Genomic DNA, 21,502 nt, shown 5'->3' with positions numbered 1-21,502 from the left:
TCAGAACAATGACGAAGGTTCGTTAAGTTTTGCGAGGTGAAACCGGGATGAAGGTACGTTCACTCAAGAGAAGTATAAACGAAACACGATTACAATTCTCTGAAAGCCTGCGAGGAAACGAGCTATCTAACCCAGGCTCGCTCGTAAAGATATTCTGCTAGGAACACGCGAATTGTAATTTGAATTACGGCATAGGTACAGCTGGAATACTGAATCAAAGGGAATTTTGTCGATTAAACATGTCTCTTCGGAGTAAGTGTATTACGCGCAATTGACATTGCGACAAACATAACCGAAATTGGGTTTAGGCAAACAGATGACCTATTGACCGTACGGTATTACTGTCATTCAGTAATTTATTATGAAAATTGAAATACCGTCGCTTAAAATCCAATTTCGTTCCTATTGATTCGAAGGTAGGTACGGAGAAACGTGATAGGATTAAAATTCCATTCAGAAATTCTTAAGAAAAAGGAAACAAGATTGAAAACGGCATGAGAGCTCGAGAGTGAAAATTCGTTCGAAGCCGGCGCGAGTGGCCGTATTGCGAGGGGAAATTAATTGAACGAGGGAAAAGGTGGAAATTAGAGAATCGCGTTCGTAAACGCGCGATTCACGAGGGCGTAATTTTCGGTGGACCAGGGGATCGGCAGCCGAAGCGCGTCGAGAAGCAACGGCGTGACCCACTTGCTTAAACGCTGGCGAAATAATATTCCGCTTGGAAGAGAAGGAGAGAGACTCGTACTCGGTCGTTTCCATATGTACAGTCGGCGGCAATAATGCAGCCCGCAGACTCCATTTCCCTGGCTCTCTTTCTCTCTTCGCCCGTGAATACTTACTTTTTCTAAAATGAGGCTAGCTGCCGTTCCGCAATCGATCAGCGGGCGACGAGCAGCTCTTCTCGTAACGACCTTAGTAAGTAGATGGATCGCACGATAAATTGCGTCGTTAATGTTTTAATGCTCGTAGAATGACGGGTGATCGCGACGCCGACGGAGAGTTCGACGCGTGCCTGTTCTAATTCTACTAATTAACGTTTTATTACTCGAGAATAGGATTAACGCGTTCAAAACCGGAAACGTGGTCGTACATCATATTATATTATTTAACTGAACACTATCAATCTATATGTCTTATATATATTTTGTTGCTTGATGATGGGAATTACCATTCATTTATAACGGAGTATCGATAACCATCCCGTAAATCTTTTACATACGATTTAATGTTAAAATGTGAAATTAGCAAACTTGAAACCGTCGGAGCGAGGAGACGAGTCTGCTCGGAGGCAGTATTTTTAAAAAATCAATCCCAGTGGCAGAGGGAAGTCGGAGAACGCGGACGATCGAAGGAAACGCGCTGTCAGCGACTGTACATAGGAATCGAATCCGTGAAGAGGGTCGCTTTGTAATCGCGGACGAGCATAAACGGAATAGAAGCACCACGACAGCGTTCCACGACAAACGACGATGTATCGTTCCACCGTTCGCAATCGCGACACGGCACTTTGTTAATGCCCGACGAATGCGGGACGAAGCGCCGGCTTTGATGATTATTGTTGCTCGAATAATAGAGAGTTGCGCGACGCGGAATGTAAAAGGTATTCGATAGAGCGCAGCCACTTTGTTGATCATCGGTTTTGTTTCTCTCTGTATCTAAATAGTAAAGGGGTAATAAATGTATTGATGAAACGAATGAGTTTCGATTGATTCCTACACGGATAGAGTTATACGAACGCGCCGCGATTCGTCTATGAACATATTGATCCAGACTCCGAAATCCAATGAGTTATCGGTAGATGAAAGACCAGCAGACATCGATGGACAGACGAAATAGTCGGCAGAGTGGATAACGTTCCACGAAACGTCGTTAATTCCGAGTTTTTTACGATCCGCGTCCATCCGGTTAAGTCGGCGGTTTGCAGACGGTCTGCGGTATCTCATCGTCGTGGAATTTACATTTTAGACGAGGAGAGTGTATTTCAGAGCGTAGCTCTCACCCACATCCCGTGTAGACCGATGTGAATTCCATCCCCGGGTGTCGCGAGCGCGTAACACCGTTTGTTCGCGCGTCGCCCGCCGCTACCTATGCATATACGTGACTCATGCGGGACATTTTGAAACGCGGTCACGTTTTGGCAAAAACAATGCACCTTATTACCAAGTGCAAACGTTCCCGGGGATTCGTCACATCCCGTCTGCATGCGGGATCGTTTCACGAACCTGATTCCTCGTTTCCAGCTACATACGTTCGAACTCGTGCACCGGCAGTCGCGGGTCGCAGGAACACATGTACAAATTACGACAGCCCGTTTTCCTAACAGCAGTTGATTCATCTTATCAATTTAGATAGAAATATGACTTACGTATAAATTGTTATAAAATTCTAAATAGTTGAGGCTAATTGTACGGTGATTCATAATTGATAATTCATAATGACTGTCCATGTGATTAATGATAACGCAAGGTGAACAAGATCAACGAACGATCCAGAGAAAAAACTAACGGGAGGATGACTTTTCGCAGGCACGTATCAAGGACAATGGTATCACGGTATGAGGCACGGGTACGGCATGCGTGCGAGCGCGCCTTTCGGTTTGGCAAGTCATTACAAACCCTCGAAGCAAGTAAGGGCTTCTTTAACGTCCCTGAGAAGCGCGGACGACGGTGCCGCGGTCGCGCCTACCCCGGAACCGACCGATAGAAGGGATCGTCGAGTAGGCGACAGCAGGGGTGGTTTCGTCCTGAAAGCGAGAAGCGACAATCCTCCGGCGAGGCGGAAAAGCCTCACGGAGAAATCATTGAAGAAGAGCATTCTCTCGGTAAAGTGTAACCTTAATCCTACCCTTTCTATTTTTTTTTTTTACACGTTTACGTGCATTGAAATTTTTTCGAGCGTGACCTACCGTAGTTTTCTTATACAAAATAAATCATTTGTAAGAGTGCATTAAAAAAATGCATTTCAGATAGAAGTTCCTTTTATCATTTATGTTTAAATGATATTCACTTGCGTTTGACATTACGTATAATTCTATGTATTGTACGCAGCGTTCCAATTTTAGCCGTAATCTAGTAATAACGAATAGATTAACTCGCATAACATAAAATCCGTCTTTGCTTTGGGTATTTTAAGCAGCTAAGCTGCTTGAGCAGTCATTTAGCGACTCTTTGAAGCGGAAATTTAAAGGACCATCGGTTATGATTTCAGGGGCTGAAAATCAGAAAGCAGAGGAGCACGGGTGACCTGGAAAAACACGGAACCAGCGGCAGTATTAGAAGCAACACGAGTTCGGCTTCGTGGATGTCGACGGAAAGCTCACAGAGTCAAGCCTCGGCATCTGTTCACACAGACAGTAATGCGTCTTTTGTCATCGAGGTACGATTTCAATTTTGAATCAATCTTTCACGAATTCGTTGAAAACGATTCGATTCATGAACTGTCGAAAATGTGGTTATTGTTAAACGTGGATACAACGGAATTTCGGTTACAGGACGAGCAGATGGATGCCGCTGTGACTGAGACCTATTTGGGTGAATGGAAGAACGACAAAAGAACGGGGTTCGGTATATCGGAACGTAGCGACGGCCTTCGGTACGAGGGAGAGTGGTTCAACAACCGGAAGTACGGTTACGGCGTGACGACGTTTCGCGATGGTACCAAGGAGGAAGGGAAATACAAAAACAACGTGCTAATCACCAGCCAAAAAAAGAAGCACCTGTTCCTGATCAGATCGGCCAAGTTCCGCGAGAGGATAGAGGCGGCGGTGAACGCGGCTAAAAGGGCGAGTAAATTCGCCCTTCAGAAGGCGGACATCGCGATCTCGAGAACGGCGACTGCGCGAGGCAGAGCCGAGCTGGCCGACGCTGGAGCAGAACAAGCGAGAGAAGACTCGGAACTGGCTCAGCAGACGGCGAAACAGTTCGCGCCGGACTTCCGGCAGCCCGGGTTGGAAAGGTTACGAAATAGGGAAATACCTAAGTACGTCCCGCCACCTCAGGACACAGTTCCGGCGAAGAGTATCCTTCATAAAACGACCAACGTGGATCAGCCAGGTTCCACGCCCATGAAGAGTCCGTCGTCGGATACTACGTCGCCGACGAACGCTTCCATGACCGCTAGCAACGTGATGCAGTCGATCAGGAGAGCCAGTATGAAGCCGCAGAGCCAACTTCAGAATCAGCTGTTGAGCAATCAGCTGCCGTCGCAGAATCAGCTGCCGCAGAACCAGCTGTCGCAGAGCGAGCTAGCGGATCAGGTGACACCAGCTCAATTGGTCAACCAGCTACCTCTGAATCAGTTAAACCAGACTACCTTGAGCGGTCAAAATCAGTACTATCAAATGCAATACCCCTCGTCGATGGCTCAGAGCCCTGTCCAACAGGCACAGTACCCTAACAGTATACCGAATCAGTATCAGCCACCGAGCCAGTTCTTGGCTGGCCAATACGCCCCGCAGAATCAATACCCAGTTCAAGGTAGTCTCTATAATCAGCCGCAATATCAGCCTATGAATCCATCCCAGGGCGATCAGTATTTGTATCAGCAGCAACAGCTGATCGAACAACAAGGGTATCAGAATGTGCAGCCGTATCCTAATCAGCAGGTGTTAATTTTAATTGGATTGTTTCATGTTTTCATTGAATACAGGACAGGGAATGATCGTGTACGGTCTTTAAAACGTTACGACGTCTACTTTCAGACTTCGTTGCCGAATCAATACGGGCCTGGTCAGATGAATCAATACAACTCCCAACAACTTTACGGACAACAGCCGCAACAACAGCAGCAGCAGCAGCAACAACAAATCCAGCAACAGTACCAGCCAGACGGCGACGCGCAACGACCAACGAGTGCAACGAGTATACGAAGAAACAGTAGAGTTCTAACACCTCAGGATCGACCTAATACTATCGGTCAAACGTTGAACGACAGGTTCGAAAGTCTGACGATCACACATAATATATCTAACGCGATTAAAAATTTTGCCTGCAATTTTCTGCTGATACATTGACTTGATCCTGGTTAATCTACCATTTTACAGACTAGATCATTACAAAAGGCCGCCCAGCCGCGATAGTTCCGTAGATCGTTACGCCAGAGCGCATTCCAGGTTGACTGGATCAAGACAACCGTCCGTTGACAAAATCGTCCCGAATCCGCCCCAGGACGTGCTCGACAGGTGATTCAAAGATTTCTTAAAAACAATTCATCAATCTTTCACTCTATCCTTGCATTTTGATGAATCAAATTAATTATAAGTGGAATTTTTTATTTAATTAATCGAGATCTATTCTTAATCGATATCATTACGAGTTGAATCATCGAATATCATTTCACAAGTTCACTCCGTCTTATCGTAAATGCATAGAAAGTTCCGTTTCAATCGGGAAATAATTGTTCATTTCGAATGGTAGTCCTTGTTGATTGACTTCGTATAAAATAGTATACCGAAGAGATCGAAATGTGTGCACAGATCAACGAGAGCACCGAGCGCGATTCGATCGGGCACACCGTTGAACGGATCGGTGGTCGGAAGCGGCGCAGCGACGCCCACGTACGCCGCCTCGACTTCCGGTCAATTCGAGGGCGCCCTCCTGAAGAACCGTAACCTCGGACAGGATATTCTGCCGAGTCAGGGACAGCCTAAGCGAACAGAAAGCCTCTACGTCGCACCCGGACGCGGACCGACCGCATCCGGTGGCGGAGGCGTACCCGGGGGCGGCGGCGGCACGTCGAAGGTGAGTCTTTCTCCTCTTTTGCGTACTTTACTCAGTCCACCATATGCTATACGTAGATATTATATTCGCATTATCCTGTCTCTCTCTGCTCGTCACGCGACTCCAATGCCCACGCACTAATGCGTCCGGAAAGGGAGCAAGCGACCCCTTTGGATCTGAATTTCATTCGAAAAACAGTACCTCATATGTTGTATATAATATACTTTGACGCTGTGTACCTAATATCCCACTTAGTGTCTGTTCCAATTGGAATAATATCGTTTCGTGTCTCCCCTTTGTCAGTTTTTTCTATGTGGATTTTAATCGACGATGTTCTGCATTTCTCAAACTGTAAGATATCTTCTATTATACGCACTGCCTTTTGTAAGCACAGAGATTGTTTCCTACGAAAGATCCAAATGTATTCGCGAGACCCTTTCCGCCCGATTTTCCCATTGATGCATCACTGGGAATATGGTGACGTTTCCGCGGTGAAAAAAACAATCTCAATCGGAAAGTGTTCGACGATCGCGACAACTTTTTCGGGGAAACGCATTGAGACGGTTTTCCGTGAGAGACGTACAAAAATACTGGCAGATGTTAAACAAGATAACAATCGTCCGCTGTTACTCGTTCATTCACGGCTCCCGCGAGAGCATTAATGATTTATAGCCAACTATCTCGGAATAAGAGCTATAAAAAGAAAGAGAGAGAGAGAGAGAGAGTTTTCACATGAAAGGAAATACCTTTGGGGCGACGTAATCATTTAGCCGAGCCTCGCGTATAGCGAAAAGAGAACGGAACCCGAATGTCGTCGACGAGATATTTTCCAATTAACAAATTTCGTCTACTCTTATTCTCCTTCACTTGTCAAATTTACTTCCGGCTCCTCTCACTTGTCGAATACTTACATTATTCATTTTCTACTCTGCCTGCTCATTAGTCGCACCGTACAATTTAATTCTCTGCTCAATCTCTAGCGAACGTAACGATCGTACCTATTATACGTACAATTATTTTTCTCGCATTTGAATATTAGCTGCGTTTAGTTCACGCATAGCCATTAGTTTAGCGAACGTAATTAGGTAAGCACTGTATAAGACTTTTTGCTTCTCATCACGATTTCTCAGTAATCCTCTCGTATGATCAACTTTCTCTCGTGAACCGGGGTACGGTCTCTCGCCTGCGAGTCGACGAATGGTTCGAACTATCGAGCTATATTTCCGCTCGACAGGCAACGACTCTTCCACGAACTTAACGCTTTCTAATTCACCCTTCGAACGATCTCCGCCCTCGTTACGGCAATAATCGATACCCCATCCATCTCGATCCCGAGACCGGGCCGACGGGCCAGGTTTTCTCTACTTGTATCTTTTTTCTATCGATTTGTTTTTGTCTGTGTAACTGTGTGGCATTTTGTGCTGTGTTCTGTGCATGCCATCCCAGGACGCAGGCCGGACGGTCCCCGCCTTCGCCGCAACGTCAAAGGGCCGCGCAACCCTCTGAGTATAAGTATTAATAAATAAAAATAATGTACAATACGAACACATCGCGATACACAGAAGGTAACTGTACGCGTAGCGTTTCGAGGCGAGACCGAAACAGGGTTTCGAGTGGGGGCGCCGGTTCGTGACTAGACCCTGGATTCGAGAACAAAAGGGGGATGTGCTCGAGGGCAGGAAAGGGTGATTTCTCGTCCGATTCCTATCGGGGATGAAAGAGAGCGCGGCAACCGCGTTAACCGATTGTTCAACGAAACCCGATTCGTTGATCAAGATCGCCCGATGGGATCGTACGCTCTATAAACGTAGACTGTATTTTCGTTCGGTGTAATAGCGTGTCTTTGGTGTTCATGACGTGATAGGCGTTAATGTTATCTTCAGGGTACTCCGATCTATGCTCTAAATTACCGCTTACAACAGGGTGCAACTGTTCTGCATGCTCCTTCACCGAAACGAGATAGAATTTGCATTTATAATTCCGAACAGAACAGAGAATGTATGTTTGAGGGATCTAGAATCTGGGGTCTATTCGCGGCGAACATCGTGCGTTACTCACACTTTCCCGAGCTTTAACGAACGACGTATTTTTAACATTCCACCTATACCATCCAATTTATTAACCGTTCACTGCGAAGTTTGCTACATTCCAAAGTACACTCGATTTCATGTCCTTTTGACAAACGCGATTCGAAAGACGCGATCCAAAGCTGAAGTTTCTACAGAATCGCTGATGTTTTGATCGAACACACTCTGGGCGCAGTCGTTATTATTTAAGCCTTCCGGGTGCATGTCGTATCCGAAAGAGATATAGCCAACAAAGTAGCAGATAACGATCCTTTCTGATACAACTCGTACCCGGAAGACTCGAATAATAATAAGCGTCTGGACACCGGCCGTGAAAGGCTAAAAGTCTCTGGATGTTTGGACGAGCTCGATTCGTTTGACGATGGTATCGTAGGGTCACGGTTTAGCGAACGGGTACCTCACAGTTTATACTCGAGCATCCTGAATGCCGCGTTAACACGGGAACCGAATGAGAAGACCGGATCCGTTGTTTGGTATGCGTTCGAGAAAGAAAATATTTTCAGATCGACCATTCACTCTCAACGAAAACGATCGCACGTGCTACCAGATCGGGGCATTAGGGTAAGACTATAACCAGAACGAATGTCGAATGCTCCATTCTCGGGAGCGAGAAACGAAATAGTCGACCGAATATGTTGTTAAAAAATAGATTAATGTCTACTGGCATAAAAGCTACAAACGTTAATATGATTTATTGCTGGAATCATTTCTACGCGGTATAAATACTTGGCGATTTAAGCTACGAACACATTCCGTTCCTCTCGTAAAAATCCTCAATGCAAATTGAGAAATGTTTACCGTAGGAAGGTTCTATTTGCCCGACTTCTTCCGAGCATAAATCATCGTTCAGGTATATGGACGTATGCTCATACACGTACGTACAACGTTTATGCATTCGTTCTGCCTAGCCTTGCCCTAACTGCGCCAGATTCCAAGATTTCTCAAGGTGTGAATTAGCAAAGAACACGTACCTGGTCTTAGAGTGTTATTAGCTACTATTGACTTTATAACTAGATAAATCGCGTTGATCATCGATAACCCTTTCGGCTCAATGTTCGAGCTTTGGCAATGATTTTCTTGTATCGGGTGCAGAGAGATAAAGGGTTCCTTTTTTCAATTTTAGTGTACGATGTACAATGACGTTATCGAGACTGAAAGGGTTGAATCGAATTTCGGGCACTGAACAATAAGCGAGCGCAATGTTCTTTCCGCCTTCTTGTCAGAGACAGAGTTATTTTTCTATGAGAAGCACAATAGACGTAGTCGAATGGATGAGCGAATATTTGAGAGGGCGACGCAAATAATAATTTGTACTCAAACTTGTTACGGTACACATTCTTCCTCGAGAAAAGCAACAGTCGTCGTAAAGATTTAAGAATATCGAGCAAAGTACGAATACGTAATTTATATTCTGAATGCTTCCAGACAAATAGATAAGAGAACATTCACTTTGATCTTAGGTAGATTATAAACGTACGCTGTGTATCGATAGCTCGAGCAAAAAGCGGACTACACGACCGAGAATTCGGAGCATTTGTACGATCTTCTATTCTTTTTTTAACCGCATTCTTTATTTTAATTAAGAAATATCCTACGAGTCGGCCACGGGTCGCAAGATCAGGCACGCACCTACTATGTACATACATATGCACAGAAAGAGCGAATGATTTTCAACTATGGTGTGTTACGTCCATTTATTAAGCGAAGTAACGTAATAATGTTACGTCCATTAATTAAGAAAATCACGGAATTCGAAGGTAAGCCTCGCGCGGTGTGGAGGCGGGGACCGGTATCTTCTCTCACCTTGCTATTCGCCCGTTTCTTTTTCTAACAAGCTTCGTACCTCTTTCTCGACTTCATCCCTCAACAATCTCGACGACCAAGGCGGACACCTTAACTCCTGTCACGATTCTGTCTCTCGCATTCACCATTCTCGCGTCTACCTATGTACTATATCTGTACCGTCTGAAATTCGTATTTCAACCCCTGCCGAAAGTCACGTTTTCTCTCTACCCCTTGTCCCACGTTCACGTCTACTTGTGTACTCGGTGATTCCATCGATTGCCAGGGATGTATCTTTTCTACCCTCCACCTCCACGCCGCTTGTTTTTCTCCTGTTTTTTGATCAGATACATTATTTTTCTAACGCATGCTTCTATGACGTGCCATCACTCCGTAAAGTCTTAATGACATACTGTACCAGTTCCACGAGATTTAATATATATACACACATATTATATATATATATTATATATACTTCATAGATATAAGTATGTACAAGAAAAATTTTACTGTGAGAACTATTTAAATGAGTAATATTGTACGAATACATACGGTAACCCTTTCGAGATCGTAAGATATATCTACTATATATATATACATATATTTATTAACGAAAGGAACGATATTTCCTTGGAAATGTAAAACGTGACAAAACTTAAGCTTGGTGATACTACGCTGACGAGTTTGATAAAAAATTTTAATCTACTTTATAATATATAACTTTAAGTTGAGAGGAAATATTTTGTAATACATTCGACCACGTTGACCATGTATTTGCCCAATTCCGATTGCAAGATTTCTCGAAGGGGTTATCATCTGTTCTCACTTGACAAGCACAAAGTTCGGTACCAAACGTGCATTATGTATAAAGTTAATTTTCGCGACATACCGTGAACGCGTGTAAAACTTTCTTCCGTCGACGTAGAACGACGCAAGAAAAGCGTAAAGCTTGTGCATTATTAGGCGCGACCCTTATGCATACTGGTTTCTCGCGCACAGTTGACACAGAAACACGCGTAACAAATATCCTGATAAAGGCGCGTGTCCACTCGTATCTTATCGTTGTATCGGATTACCATTACGTATCATTTTAAAAGAAAATAACAAAACTTACTGATGGCACTATAAGAGAACCATATAAAAATGAATTGCGATTTTCTAAAAGCAACGCTCGCATTAATTCAATAATCTTCGTCAAATAAAAGATTCCTATTATACATGGTTTAATGAAATACAAGAATAAACTATTTTTTAATGATTTATGCACGTCGATGATACGCTTACCTAATTATAATGATACGTAACGATGATAGAATACGAAGGTATGCTACAAGCAGATACGCGGCTTAACAGGATTTTCTATTTTAAAACTCAGTCTTTCACAAGTACAATTACTACGCTCGCCTTCGGTGCGCGCCACGTTGAATTTTCCATTTGACCCACGAACAGAGGTCATACTCCTCTACGACGTCCGTCAAACGCAGTCATTTCGACATTTGTGACATAAAAATGGCCACATTGCTCAAAGCTGTTCACGTACACAGACACACGCTCGAGGTAATTAAGAATTTGTACGAGAAATTTTTAAAAACCCCCTTTCTACGCGAACGAGGGATCGACGAGAAAGCTTTTTTTACGCCGAGGGACAAAAAGGCTTATTTCGAACGGAACTATTTCGATTCAACGTGGTCGCGATTGTACCTCGAACAATGGTCGTGCCTAAAAATAAACGAAACGGACTTTCAAACGGAAGCAGAATCTTGCGATACGATTGAATGAAACCTGGAAAATTGCGCGGACAAACGTAAACTGATTTTTAGAGGATCGAGCTCGGCGTCGAATTGAACGTCTCCCAAGTTCCCTTAAAACTACTGCGCATATTTTTTACGCGAGAGCTTGTATCGGACGCGCGGATATCTCGTGTAACTGTCTGGCTCAAGTGCCAAGCTTTTCATGAAAAAACTAGAATGGAACGTGATTCTACTCGAGCATAGCACAAATTCGATCATTTTCTCTTTTATAATAAGTTCCAATGAACTAGATACGTGTTACGTAACGATAGTGACTCTCGCGACTGATTTGTCCCGGTAGATTATTCGATCGACGGTACCAACCGGGAAAATGATTTTCGACAAGGTGCTCAAATTCTGTTTGCGACAATGCTCCGTGAAATCGTAATTGAAAACGAATATAACGAGATTTCACGTATTTTAATAATAAACGCGATTCATAGCGTCGTGTTAGAACGTAGTAGTTGAAGAGTCTGTAGACGAAAACAGATTGATAAACGAGGTATAGTCGATGCACACCACTAAACAATGTACTTCCAGGTTGCATTTCGAGGAACGATCTCGTGTCGATACAGAGTTATCGACGGGAGAGATCCTTCTTACTCACACACAACGATGACTAACTACAAACGTTGGTTCGATGTATTGAATGTATTTATGTATAACGATATGTAAAAGCTGCTAACTGGCCGACAGATTAAAGCATGTCGATTAGGAGGACGCGTGGCCTAACATTTTCGATACCCACATTATTCCTTGATCTCGACAATTATTTTAACTAGTACATACATAGTAGTTCATACATCGCTAAACACAAAAACGAAAGTCCATTAGACATTTCACGAAACATCAGTACACGAACTTAGAAATGTTTAAAGACACATTGGCAATACATAGGAATACACTATTTTACGACGTTGAATAATCTTTCAGGAATTCAGTAAAAGAAAAAATGCCAGGGTAATTCGGTTTAATTGGTGCGTTCAAAACTTGCCAAGGAATTTATATATCCAATGCATGCTGATGATTGTCGAGACAATACGTATTGGCCTGAAAACAACGCGGTATTTTCGTAGCTGAATTCGAGCGAGGAAGGGAGTTTCAGAAAATATTATCGTTACATCTATCCTCTCTATTTGAATTGCACGAGACAGGAAATTCTCGTAAACAGAACGAAAGAAATCAATTCTGTCTGATAATTAATTCGCGACTTTGCATCGATTTCGAGTTTTAATTGGCACCCAGCTGAAATATTCATCAATTATCGATGCGCGCGGTTCGATCCAGATTACATTGCCGTAAACAAGAAATTAGCATTGCAAACAGTGCCGTCGGACCATCTAGAAAATTGTTTGTGCATTTTTACGATCGTTTGTCCATCGGTTGAACGGGATCGATGATATCGAGTCGTCGAGTCAACGACACTGAGCGATTAATTATTTCTTAATTAATACGTACCAGTTCGCTCGAGCACCGGATGTTAGCTAGATGTCGATTGTACTTTTGCACACGGCACGAAAGTATCGGTATCGAATTAAGCGTATGGAGAAAAATATATTCGACATCGCTGGTTAACTCGCATATTGAACAGAGTTCAAGAGACCGCCCGCAATAAAGTATACATACATGCGTGCGAGGAGAAACGGTGCCGCAACTAACAAGGCTAATTACATATTGGTGCACTGCGGCGATCAGAGTTAAAATACGATAATTAGTCGAGCCGGGGTTGTGCACTGTGCGAAGTTAATGTATTTAATTCATAGAAGAATTGAACATACAGAAAGCACAACAGTGGAAAATATGCAAAATACGAAAACCAGGAAGTATTGCAATGATAAAATTAAAATTGATATTTAAAACGAATTTTTCTAGCTGATATCATATATATTTTACTTTGAAGAATTGATCACTAAATAAGTCATAGCCCGCAAGAAAGGATTTTTAAATATCGTTAATTCAAAGGACGGTTCGTTACGTTACCAACAACGGACGCGGACGAACCAATTCGACAAAAATAAACGACGCGTTACGCATCCAAGTTCAATGCTGAAATAAAAGCAAACAAATCTCTTTACGCAGCCAGGAGAAGTCCTCTCGGGCATCAACATCCGGTCGGGAGCTCGACTAAAAATACCGATCAATACCTATCGTCCGATAGGATGGATCACGCGAAAAATATGCGCGACTCCGAGATGAAGCTCGCTGGGCGAGTACGGCGACAGGCCTGTCATAAATCAACGAGCACCGCATCGGATCGACAAGGCTCTGGCATTCGGTCCAAAGCCCTGAGCATTGCGACGCTCGGTGTATGCTCACCGTCGTCGTCGTCGTCGACGACGATGCTATTTCGACGTGAAAATAGTGGGGTGTCTCTCTATTTCGGTCGTACGAGCCAGGGCCGTTCAGTCGTTCAGTCCGCGGCCTGGCTTCCTCACCAGGAGGCCGTGCGGGTCCGAATTTTCCATTTTCCATCTGCCGTGAGAGACCGATAACCGAGCATCTGGAGAAAGATAAACCGCGAGGGGTCACCGACGCGTTGGGAAACGCAAACGAAATGTTCTAATACAGTCGTTCAGAGAGACGCGAGCTATCGACCGGTGTTAGAGACGAAGTTTCCAACTACGTGCTCGCAACCGTCGACGTTTGAGATCTGTCGGAGTTTTCGTACGAGGAGAGAAAAATGTTGTGGTCCGAGCCCGAGTCCGAAGAGGAAGAGGCGCTATTATGCAGCCCTGCTCTGATGGCCAGGAGGGCCTCGGAGTCATGGATCGTCGCGCCTCCTGTGGAGGTATGAACAGGGGCAAAAAAATGTTTCGGAGCCTCAGAACGAGCTCCTGACCCGCCCCAATTGGGATACCTATCTAGATCAACGATTCGTACGACTTGTTAAGTTTTCAAGTAGCAAAAAGTTCGATCTTGCATTGCACATTGATAGGCAGTCCAAGCCCCAGAACGTAAAAGAAATAGTTAAACTTGAGAAGCATCGGCTCTTTGAGATTCAGCTTGAATCACGTAAAAAGATAAAGAAACTGCCACGGGGGGCAAATTGTTCGATTAGTTCGATATCGCTGGGGATGGGAGTCCCCAGCTCGAAAGTGCATCGGGAATGAAAGCAAGGCTTTTCCTTCTCGGAGATCGTACGACATTATCGGTGTAGTTTACAGCGTATCGGAGGAATAGCCTCGAAACCTCGCGGTAGAGTCTCGATGACCCGTAGCGGTAGATGTAGATACTCGGAGCGAAATAAGACGAGTCACTACCATCGAGGGTAATTAAACCGTATCGATGGCAATTATCGTCGGAGAGGGCAGTCGTAGAGTCTAATTTTACGCCTATTGCAACGATTACGTTCGCAATCGTTGAGCAAACATTCGGATTCAATCTCAAATTCGATTCGTAGCTGGATAGAATACCATTTCAACAGACTATAAAATATTAAATAGTATTGAAAATACTTATTTCGTCAGATATTACTCAGAAATAATTCGATTCGAAATTTCGAAACGATTTTTTATCGTCCGTTGCAGTAGACGAATGTGTTTCGTCAAAGCGATAAGGTATTTATTTGTAGACAGTATTTATAGGTATCGATGCATCGGCGAGAAAAAATTGTGAAAATATTTCGACAATTTTTCAGTGTCCGGTTCTTATCGATTTCCCATGAAGAAGTTAGTGTCGTAGGTTAACGGAACGCGTGAACGCGAGCTAGAATTCGCGGTCTTTGCATCATCATTACGTACGATTACGAGTCGAGGTTACGCGTTTTGGAACCGGTCCAAGGATTCCCTGTCTTTCTCCCTTATTCGCCACCTCGTTTTCTCCCGCTTCTTCAAAATGTGCAACTAATGAACACGTAAACGTCCCTCGGAGCTCGACATTGCGCCAAAAAAAATTAAATCTGCTTCTAACACGCCGCTACGGCCTTGAAACACATTCTACCGACGAACTTTGAGCCTCGATCTTCGGACATGAGGCGATACATATTTTCCTCGTTACTAATCGACGTTGGCTTCATTCTTTAACATCACTGCGATTATCAGATTAACGACGTTCCAATATTAACAATGATCGATGATTCACGTGAATCAGTATTGATAATACGGATACATTAAATGGAGAACTTGATTGCTGAATTCCTGATATGATTTTTATTTACTTTCTATACTAATTGTTTATGAAGTCCGAAATTAGTTCATAATATATAATCACTAACGGACAAAGGAAATCTCATGTCATTAAATTGCATGCTTATTAACTTTTATTGTAAGATTTATATGAAAAGATTGTTTATAGTATAATTATAATTTTTCTTTTGCCCGTTATTGACGAATGTAAGATATTCCGTGATCGATAGTTTTCAAGATGCACCTCTTTCTCTCTTTGCTTCCCATTTATTTTCTTCGTGCAGGCGATGCCCGCAGCGGCAGTGTCCCTTCAACGAAAGAAATCACTGCCGGACGTGGCACAACCGATTCAATTGACAGCGACAGCACCGCTGTCAAGGGAGGAAGTCAGTGTCCTGAGCAGCATGAGGAGAGAGGAGATCCGCAGGCAGATCGACGAGAGCGAAAGGCTCAGGGCCAATCCTCTGTTGTACTTGGTCAGTCCTCAGGTTAAAGTGAGTATCCAGATCACCATCCCTTATTTTTCTATCAATCGCGTTATCATATAAAGCATAATTTTAATCGGTATCAAAATCTCAACCAATCCGGTGCCGTTTCGTTTTCTGGCTGATGACCAGACCGTCACGATTTTTCATGAATGAACGATCGTCGATTCTCACAGATCGACATGATTGGAAATACCTGCAGTGTGTACTTATTAGTCACCGAGGAGAGTCTACTCAACATAGATAAGTGAAACAAAAGGCCAATATTCTCGACGAGCTCTTGAGCTTAACGTTGTGTACAACGTAGAATAAAGCTGGGTGACACGACCTTGGAAAAAATGAAAGAGGGGAGACGGAATCTCACGCTCGAATTGGCGACGCAAAAACGCACAACTTCTTATCGGTTGATTGCTAGAGTAGGTCGCACACGAGTATACGTAGTATATCGATACGCGATTACGAATACTTAATCGATTCGGTCGTTTTAAATATCCGGTACGCCCGCGGGGTAAATATCCTATGAATACCAAAGTAGATAATTAAGCAATAAAGAAATCATTATGAATCTGCCTTTTAAATGAACAAATAGGATCGTAGAAAAAGATCCGAACATAAACATAAGTAAGATTATATGAAAACGTACGCATACTTCAAGAAAAGTTCACGAATTTTTAAAATCGATTTCCTCGGAGCTAAAACCCTGAACGAAAAACCATTATTCTTTTTTTTTTGGATTTGTTGTTTCATGTAAATTCGTTTCCTCGTGGCTTGTGCCACCCGAGTGGTTACACCCTGCAGATACCTCGTCGAACGACTACGTCTATTTTTTTCTTGGAATGCATCGATTTTCCTGGTATCTCGTAATGCGTAATGCTTTTCTTCGATAAATTTCTGTTTACACTGCTTGCATCATCAAATTAAAAGCTAATGAAAACGTTCGTACACGATGTACAGTCCATGAATCAAAGTATCGCGTTTGTTTGCATTACTTAATAGTAAACATCATATCACAGTCTATATATTTTTCGTAATTATTATGCCAAACAGTCGTTGCCTACACGTGCGACTCGATTTGTAAGCAATTCCAGCTTTCTCTATATTTTACATCGTTTACGCTGAAACAACATCACCGTGCATCACGAATCTTCTAAAATATAAAGTTATTACATTATTTAGTCAGTACTCTCGTAGCTATGCATTTCCTAACGTTTTCGCCACAGAGAAACTGCAAGACGTTGTACATACTTAATAATCCTCAAGTACCGCACGACGTTTTAGGTCACACTGTAACTACACAGGTGCACAATACGATTTTAATTTTTTAAAGCTCTGCGTCGAGTAACAATTTTGTTTGTCGAAAATTACAATTGAATAATTTGTGAAGCGACGAAATGTCTTCTAGCAGAAAATAACCGAAGTGAAAAAAGTTTTTGGAAACTCAGCCCGTTAAAATTATGTCTAACAATTGAATTTATAAACGGTGGTGGTAGAAACAGGTGTTTAATTGTTAATAACGCAAACGTTTCAGGACTGGTTCTCCCAGCAACAGCTCGTGATGCTGGTGCTGTTCATCAACATATCCCTAGCCCTGATGTTCTTCAAGCTGCTGACGTAGCAGCCAGCCGACGATTGGGTTCACGGACTCGTTGTGGACGTGACCTGAGACCCGGGAGCGTCGCGACGCCCCGTGTCGTCACCGAATACAAGGATCAAAACGATGAGAACGAGGCGGCGATCGCGTCGCCTCGTGAGACTAAATCATGAAGAAGAACCGCTGAAAACGGCTTTGGAGCGATCCGACTCCTTGGTCCCACGGTTAGTGAATGGAAAGAAAACCATAGGACCACGATGTTCGTATCGGGACAGGAAACGCGGACGAAGATAGGAATAAGAGAGAATTTTTGCGAATATCTTGACGCGAGGACCGAGCACAAAGACTGGTGGAGGAATCGCGGTCGAAATTGTATTTAGGATCCTTCCGGAGTGATTTGTCGACGCGGTTCCATTTCGAAACGAAACCGGGATCACTGACGATGGACGAGAGAAAAGAGAAGAGCGGCTTGTTTTTTTCTCGCAAAGTGTGCCCAAACTCACGGCGGGTACACCGTAGCCTGTATCATACCTATTTTTACACGGAATATTTTAATAATGTAATAATAATTAATATTTGTACGGGCCGGTCGCGTCTCGGAATCGATCGGGCTCTGTAACATGGTGCGCACACACGAGAATTTCTCTACACTTTTCCCGTTATTCTATCTCGACGATCGAATCGCACGAGCGCGGACACCAGAACGACTTTTATACACGAAGCTATAATAGAGCAGCTAGAGTAGCGTGAAAAACGAATTATCATTGTCCGGTGAAATTCTCGACGGGGAAAACGCGAAGCGAACGATTCGAGCAGACACATATTATGTATTTTTCAAAACGTTTACCAATCTTTCGACGTTTCGATGTAGATTCGTATAAGAAGATATCGGGTCAGACGGAGCGCGAAGCGTGGGTGAGGGATAAACGAGGCGGAATTAGAGTTTCTATACAATTGTTACGATTTCTACGAATTTCAGAGTTGGACGGAATTACATACGTTGTTGTACGATTAACGATGTTAAGATGTATTCTCATGTATTATCGATGTGTCCATGTAATTGTATGGGTGTTATGTGGATATCGATATAAAACAACAAATATAATTGTAATCGTGCAAGAGATCCTATTGGGAGATCCACTTCGTTTTCCGAAGTTTTTTCGTGTAGCCTTGCCTTCCACGTGAAAAATGTACATACATATAAAAAAAAAGTACACTTTCCTCCAATTTTTATATAAACATTAAGTAGTAGGAGATCGAGTCACATTTTCGATCGTGGCGACGAGATCAGAATTTTTTTCTCTCGATTGAGAATCGCACAAGAAGAAGAGGAAGGAGAAGAAATATAAGTAGAAATATTGACCTCGGAATCGGTGGCGACGGAGAAGCCACGATAAAACGTTTATCTTCGAGCGACAACCTAACTGCGTTGTTTAGTGGAGTAGAGACGAAATAAATTAATAAGAAAGAACTTCGATCGGACGTAAGAATTCTATTGGGAAAAATGAATTAATACTTTACTCTTGTTATCGTGAAACGCGTAAAAATCAGATAGAGTCTATTTACGAGCGGGGAGCGGTCTGATGATAACGAGGTCTCTTTCTCGGGCACGCGCGATTTCGGAGAGTCCGGTACGTAACGTCCGTACGTACTTAGGCACATGTATTTTACCGACGCAACGCATTTTGCTCGGGGTCGTGAACAATTTTTTGCAATTAACGCAGCTTAGGATAAATCAGGCGAACGTTCGCCAATTGAGATAACGAAGTTTTTACAAGGAGAAATACTTGTATACATTTTTGGCTCGCTTCCCTCGGAGATCTAATCTTAACGAAACGAACAACAAAATTGTCTTTGCGCGACGTACACGCAGGGAAACGTGTGTACGTCGATTTTTTTCACGCGCTGCCACGGAAGTCGGCCCGGAAAATCTCGGAACAACCCGGGTATGTATGGAGAGGATTGACTTCCCTGCGCTCGAGCGATCGCATTTTTCTAGCCTCAGGCATAGCTTGTATGTATATCTAGGTGAATTTGTAAATAAAAAAAAAGGAAAAATAGAAAAGGAAGAAAGGAAAGGCGTCATAGGCCGCGATCGTCACGATTTAATTGTCTAAAGTCCTGTTGGCTCCGCGCCCCTTTTCGCGACGCGTTGCACGTTCGAAGCTGATTAAACCGTTTCGAAGCCACATATTTTTCCAAACAAAGAAAAGACTCGCTATTTTCATCCTGCGCTAATAATATATTACATACATATATTATATATATATATATTATATATTTTCCTCTTTGTACCTACATGCTAGCACTTTCACGTACCATCTCGAGTACTTAATCGACGGCTAATGTTAGGATGAAAATAGGGAAACGATCATACTTGTGTGATAACTGTGAGAATCGAATACGATGCCGCAGGCCGATTTCGTCCTGATCGAAAGAATCAAAGATGCCCTTTTTTCAAAATCGATCCGATGGAGGTAGAATTCGATGCTGCGTGAGATCGGGACGATAAAAACGGATCACGACCGACAGGCATCTTAGAAACGAAACATACACACGTGTTTGCAATGAAATTTCTATGAATAATAATTATGAACGGATCGGAGGTGGTTTTTGTTACGAAGATCGTTCGTATAAATAATTCAAAGCTATTGTATTACGACAGTCTATTCGCTGTCACGGAAACATGTATTGTATATATATTGCAAATATATACATAATATATGAATCGATTAATTAGTATCGAGAAGGGGAGAATGAGAGAGAAAGCTCTAAAATTTGATAAACAAGAATCCTAGAATGTGTGTGTGTGTGTATGTGAGAGAGAAAGAGTGAGAGAGAGAGGAGAAGAAAGTGTGGGAGAGACTAATTGTAAAATAATCGTCGGAGAAAGAGATGGTTATCTGTGGGAGGTGAATCTAACTTACGCGCATTAATCATTAATCATTTGCGTCACACGAGAGCCATATCACGAATCAAAGGCAAAATTTCTAATACGCATTAGAGATTATAGTATGTACATATGTCGTCCAGAACGGAACACGAGGAAAAGATTATAGATACGTAATAATTGGTTTCGCTACTTTTCGATTGCCATACGTTCGCAGAAAATTTAATAAAACGATCATATGTATATTTTACTTGTTATCTCTTTGACTATTATCAATAGTTAGCATATCTCGTTATAATTGTATATTATTATTACTATCATTATTATTGTTACTATTATCGCTATTATATTAATTATTGTCATTAATTATTATCATGATTATTGACGTCACGATCCATTATTCTGTCGATAGCTACGTTGTTGACGAGAAACGAAAAAGAGACGTGAGACGAGCCACACGGGCGTGAGAGGAATTTTGGTACCTTACGATATACGTGATTCAAAAGATTAATTAAAAGAGAAAAAAAATAATGATGCAACTCAAGGGCCCACTGACATTGTTGATTTGCGAGAATGCAGTGATTCAATAAACTTGTATCATAACTGAATCGAACGACGTGTCTTCTTTTACCATTTGTCCTGCTTTCAGACACTGTATGTTATAAGATGCTTGGACATTGAATCAAGATCTCAAGAATTGGTAAAAGTTATGTGTTTTAGACTAGTTCTTGATACACACAATAAGACAGTTTGATTAAAAACTTAAAAAGAAATTATTCGAAACATTCACAATACCCTCTGTTTAACACTGTCAATTTGCTATTTTCGCATAGTGGGAGTTCATGTAGAGAGAGAGTAAAGATAAACAGAATGTCTCACTTGCTTCTTCTTAAGGATGTATTGGCTATACAGTCAATCCCAAAAGTTTATGTACTTTAGAAAAACGCATTTCCTATAATTAAAAAGAAATCAGACGTCGGAAGAACAATGCTAATAATAAATAGCTACGTGCTAAAAAGTATAGAAGGAAATATCC

General features: G+C 42.6%; 2 protein-coding genes and 1 long non-coding RNA gene across 4 annotated transcripts in view; 2 read left to right on the top strand and 1 right to left on the bottom strand.

Annotated features, from left to right (window-relative positions):
- The window catches only part of LOC108624030 (junctophilin-1), a 39,419-nt gene extending 27,323 nt beyond the window's left edge, over positions 1-12,096 (top strand). Inside the window, exons 4-10 of the mRNA XM_018022979.2 lie at positions 2,526-2,821; positions 3,208-3,375; positions 3,491-4,603; positions 4,700-4,932; positions 5,042-5,179; positions 5,474-5,738; positions 7,164-12,096. Coding sequence (XP_017878468.1) covers positions 2,526-2,821; positions 3,208-3,375; positions 3,491-4,603; positions 4,700-4,932; positions 5,042-5,179; positions 5,474-5,738; positions 7,164-7,223 — 2,273 coding nt within the window. The 3' untranslated portion in view covers positions 7,224-12,096. The remainder of the gene's footprint in view (positions 1-2,525; positions 2,822-3,207; positions 3,376-3,490; positions 4,604-4,699; positions 4,933-5,041; positions 5,180-5,473; positions 5,739-7,163) is intronic.
- The window catches only part of LOC113464201 (uncharacterized), a 110,528-nt gene that overhangs the window by 80,536 nt on the left and 8,490 nt on the right, over positions 1-21,502 (bottom strand). The window lies entirely within an intron of this gene.
- On the top strand, positions 13,778-18,712 carry LOC108624031 (uncharacterized). Its single transcript, XM_018022980.2, has 3 exons — positions 13,778-14,164; positions 15,785-15,994; positions 17,514-18,712. Exons 1-3 carry the CDS (start codon positions 14,057-14,059, stop codon positions 17,598-17,600), a joined length of 405 nt encoding a protein of 134 aa, XP_017878469.1. The 5' UTR covers positions 13,778-14,056; the 3' UTR covers positions 17,601-18,712.

The sequence above is a fragment of the Ceratina calcarata genome, unplaced genomic scaffold (genome assembly GCF_001652005.2).
Source record: "Ceratina calcarata isolate Rehan_Ccalc_2016 unplaced genomic scaffold, ASM165200v1 scaffold297.2, whole genome shotgun sequence".
NCBI lineage: Eukaryota > Metazoa > Arthropoda > Insecta > Hymenoptera > Apidae > Ceratina > Ceratina calcarata.
This window is presented reverse-complemented; position numbering and strand designations above follow the sequence as displayed.

Excerpts from the sequence above, each read along its gene's own strand:
- LOC108624031 (XM_018022980.2), top strand. The coding sequence starts at position 14,057 with ATGTTGTGGTCCGAGCCCGAGTCCGAAGAGGAAGAGGCGCTATTATGC. Across the intron at positions 14,165-15,784 it reads TCGTCGCGCCTCCTGTGGAG|GCGATGCCCGCAGCGGCAGT; the intron begins GTATGAACAGGG and ends TTCTTCGTGCAG. Across the intron at positions 15,995-17,513 it reads TGGTCAGTCCTCAGGTTAAA|GACTGGTTCTCCCAGCAACA; the intron begins GTGAGTATCCAG and ends CAAACGTTTCAG.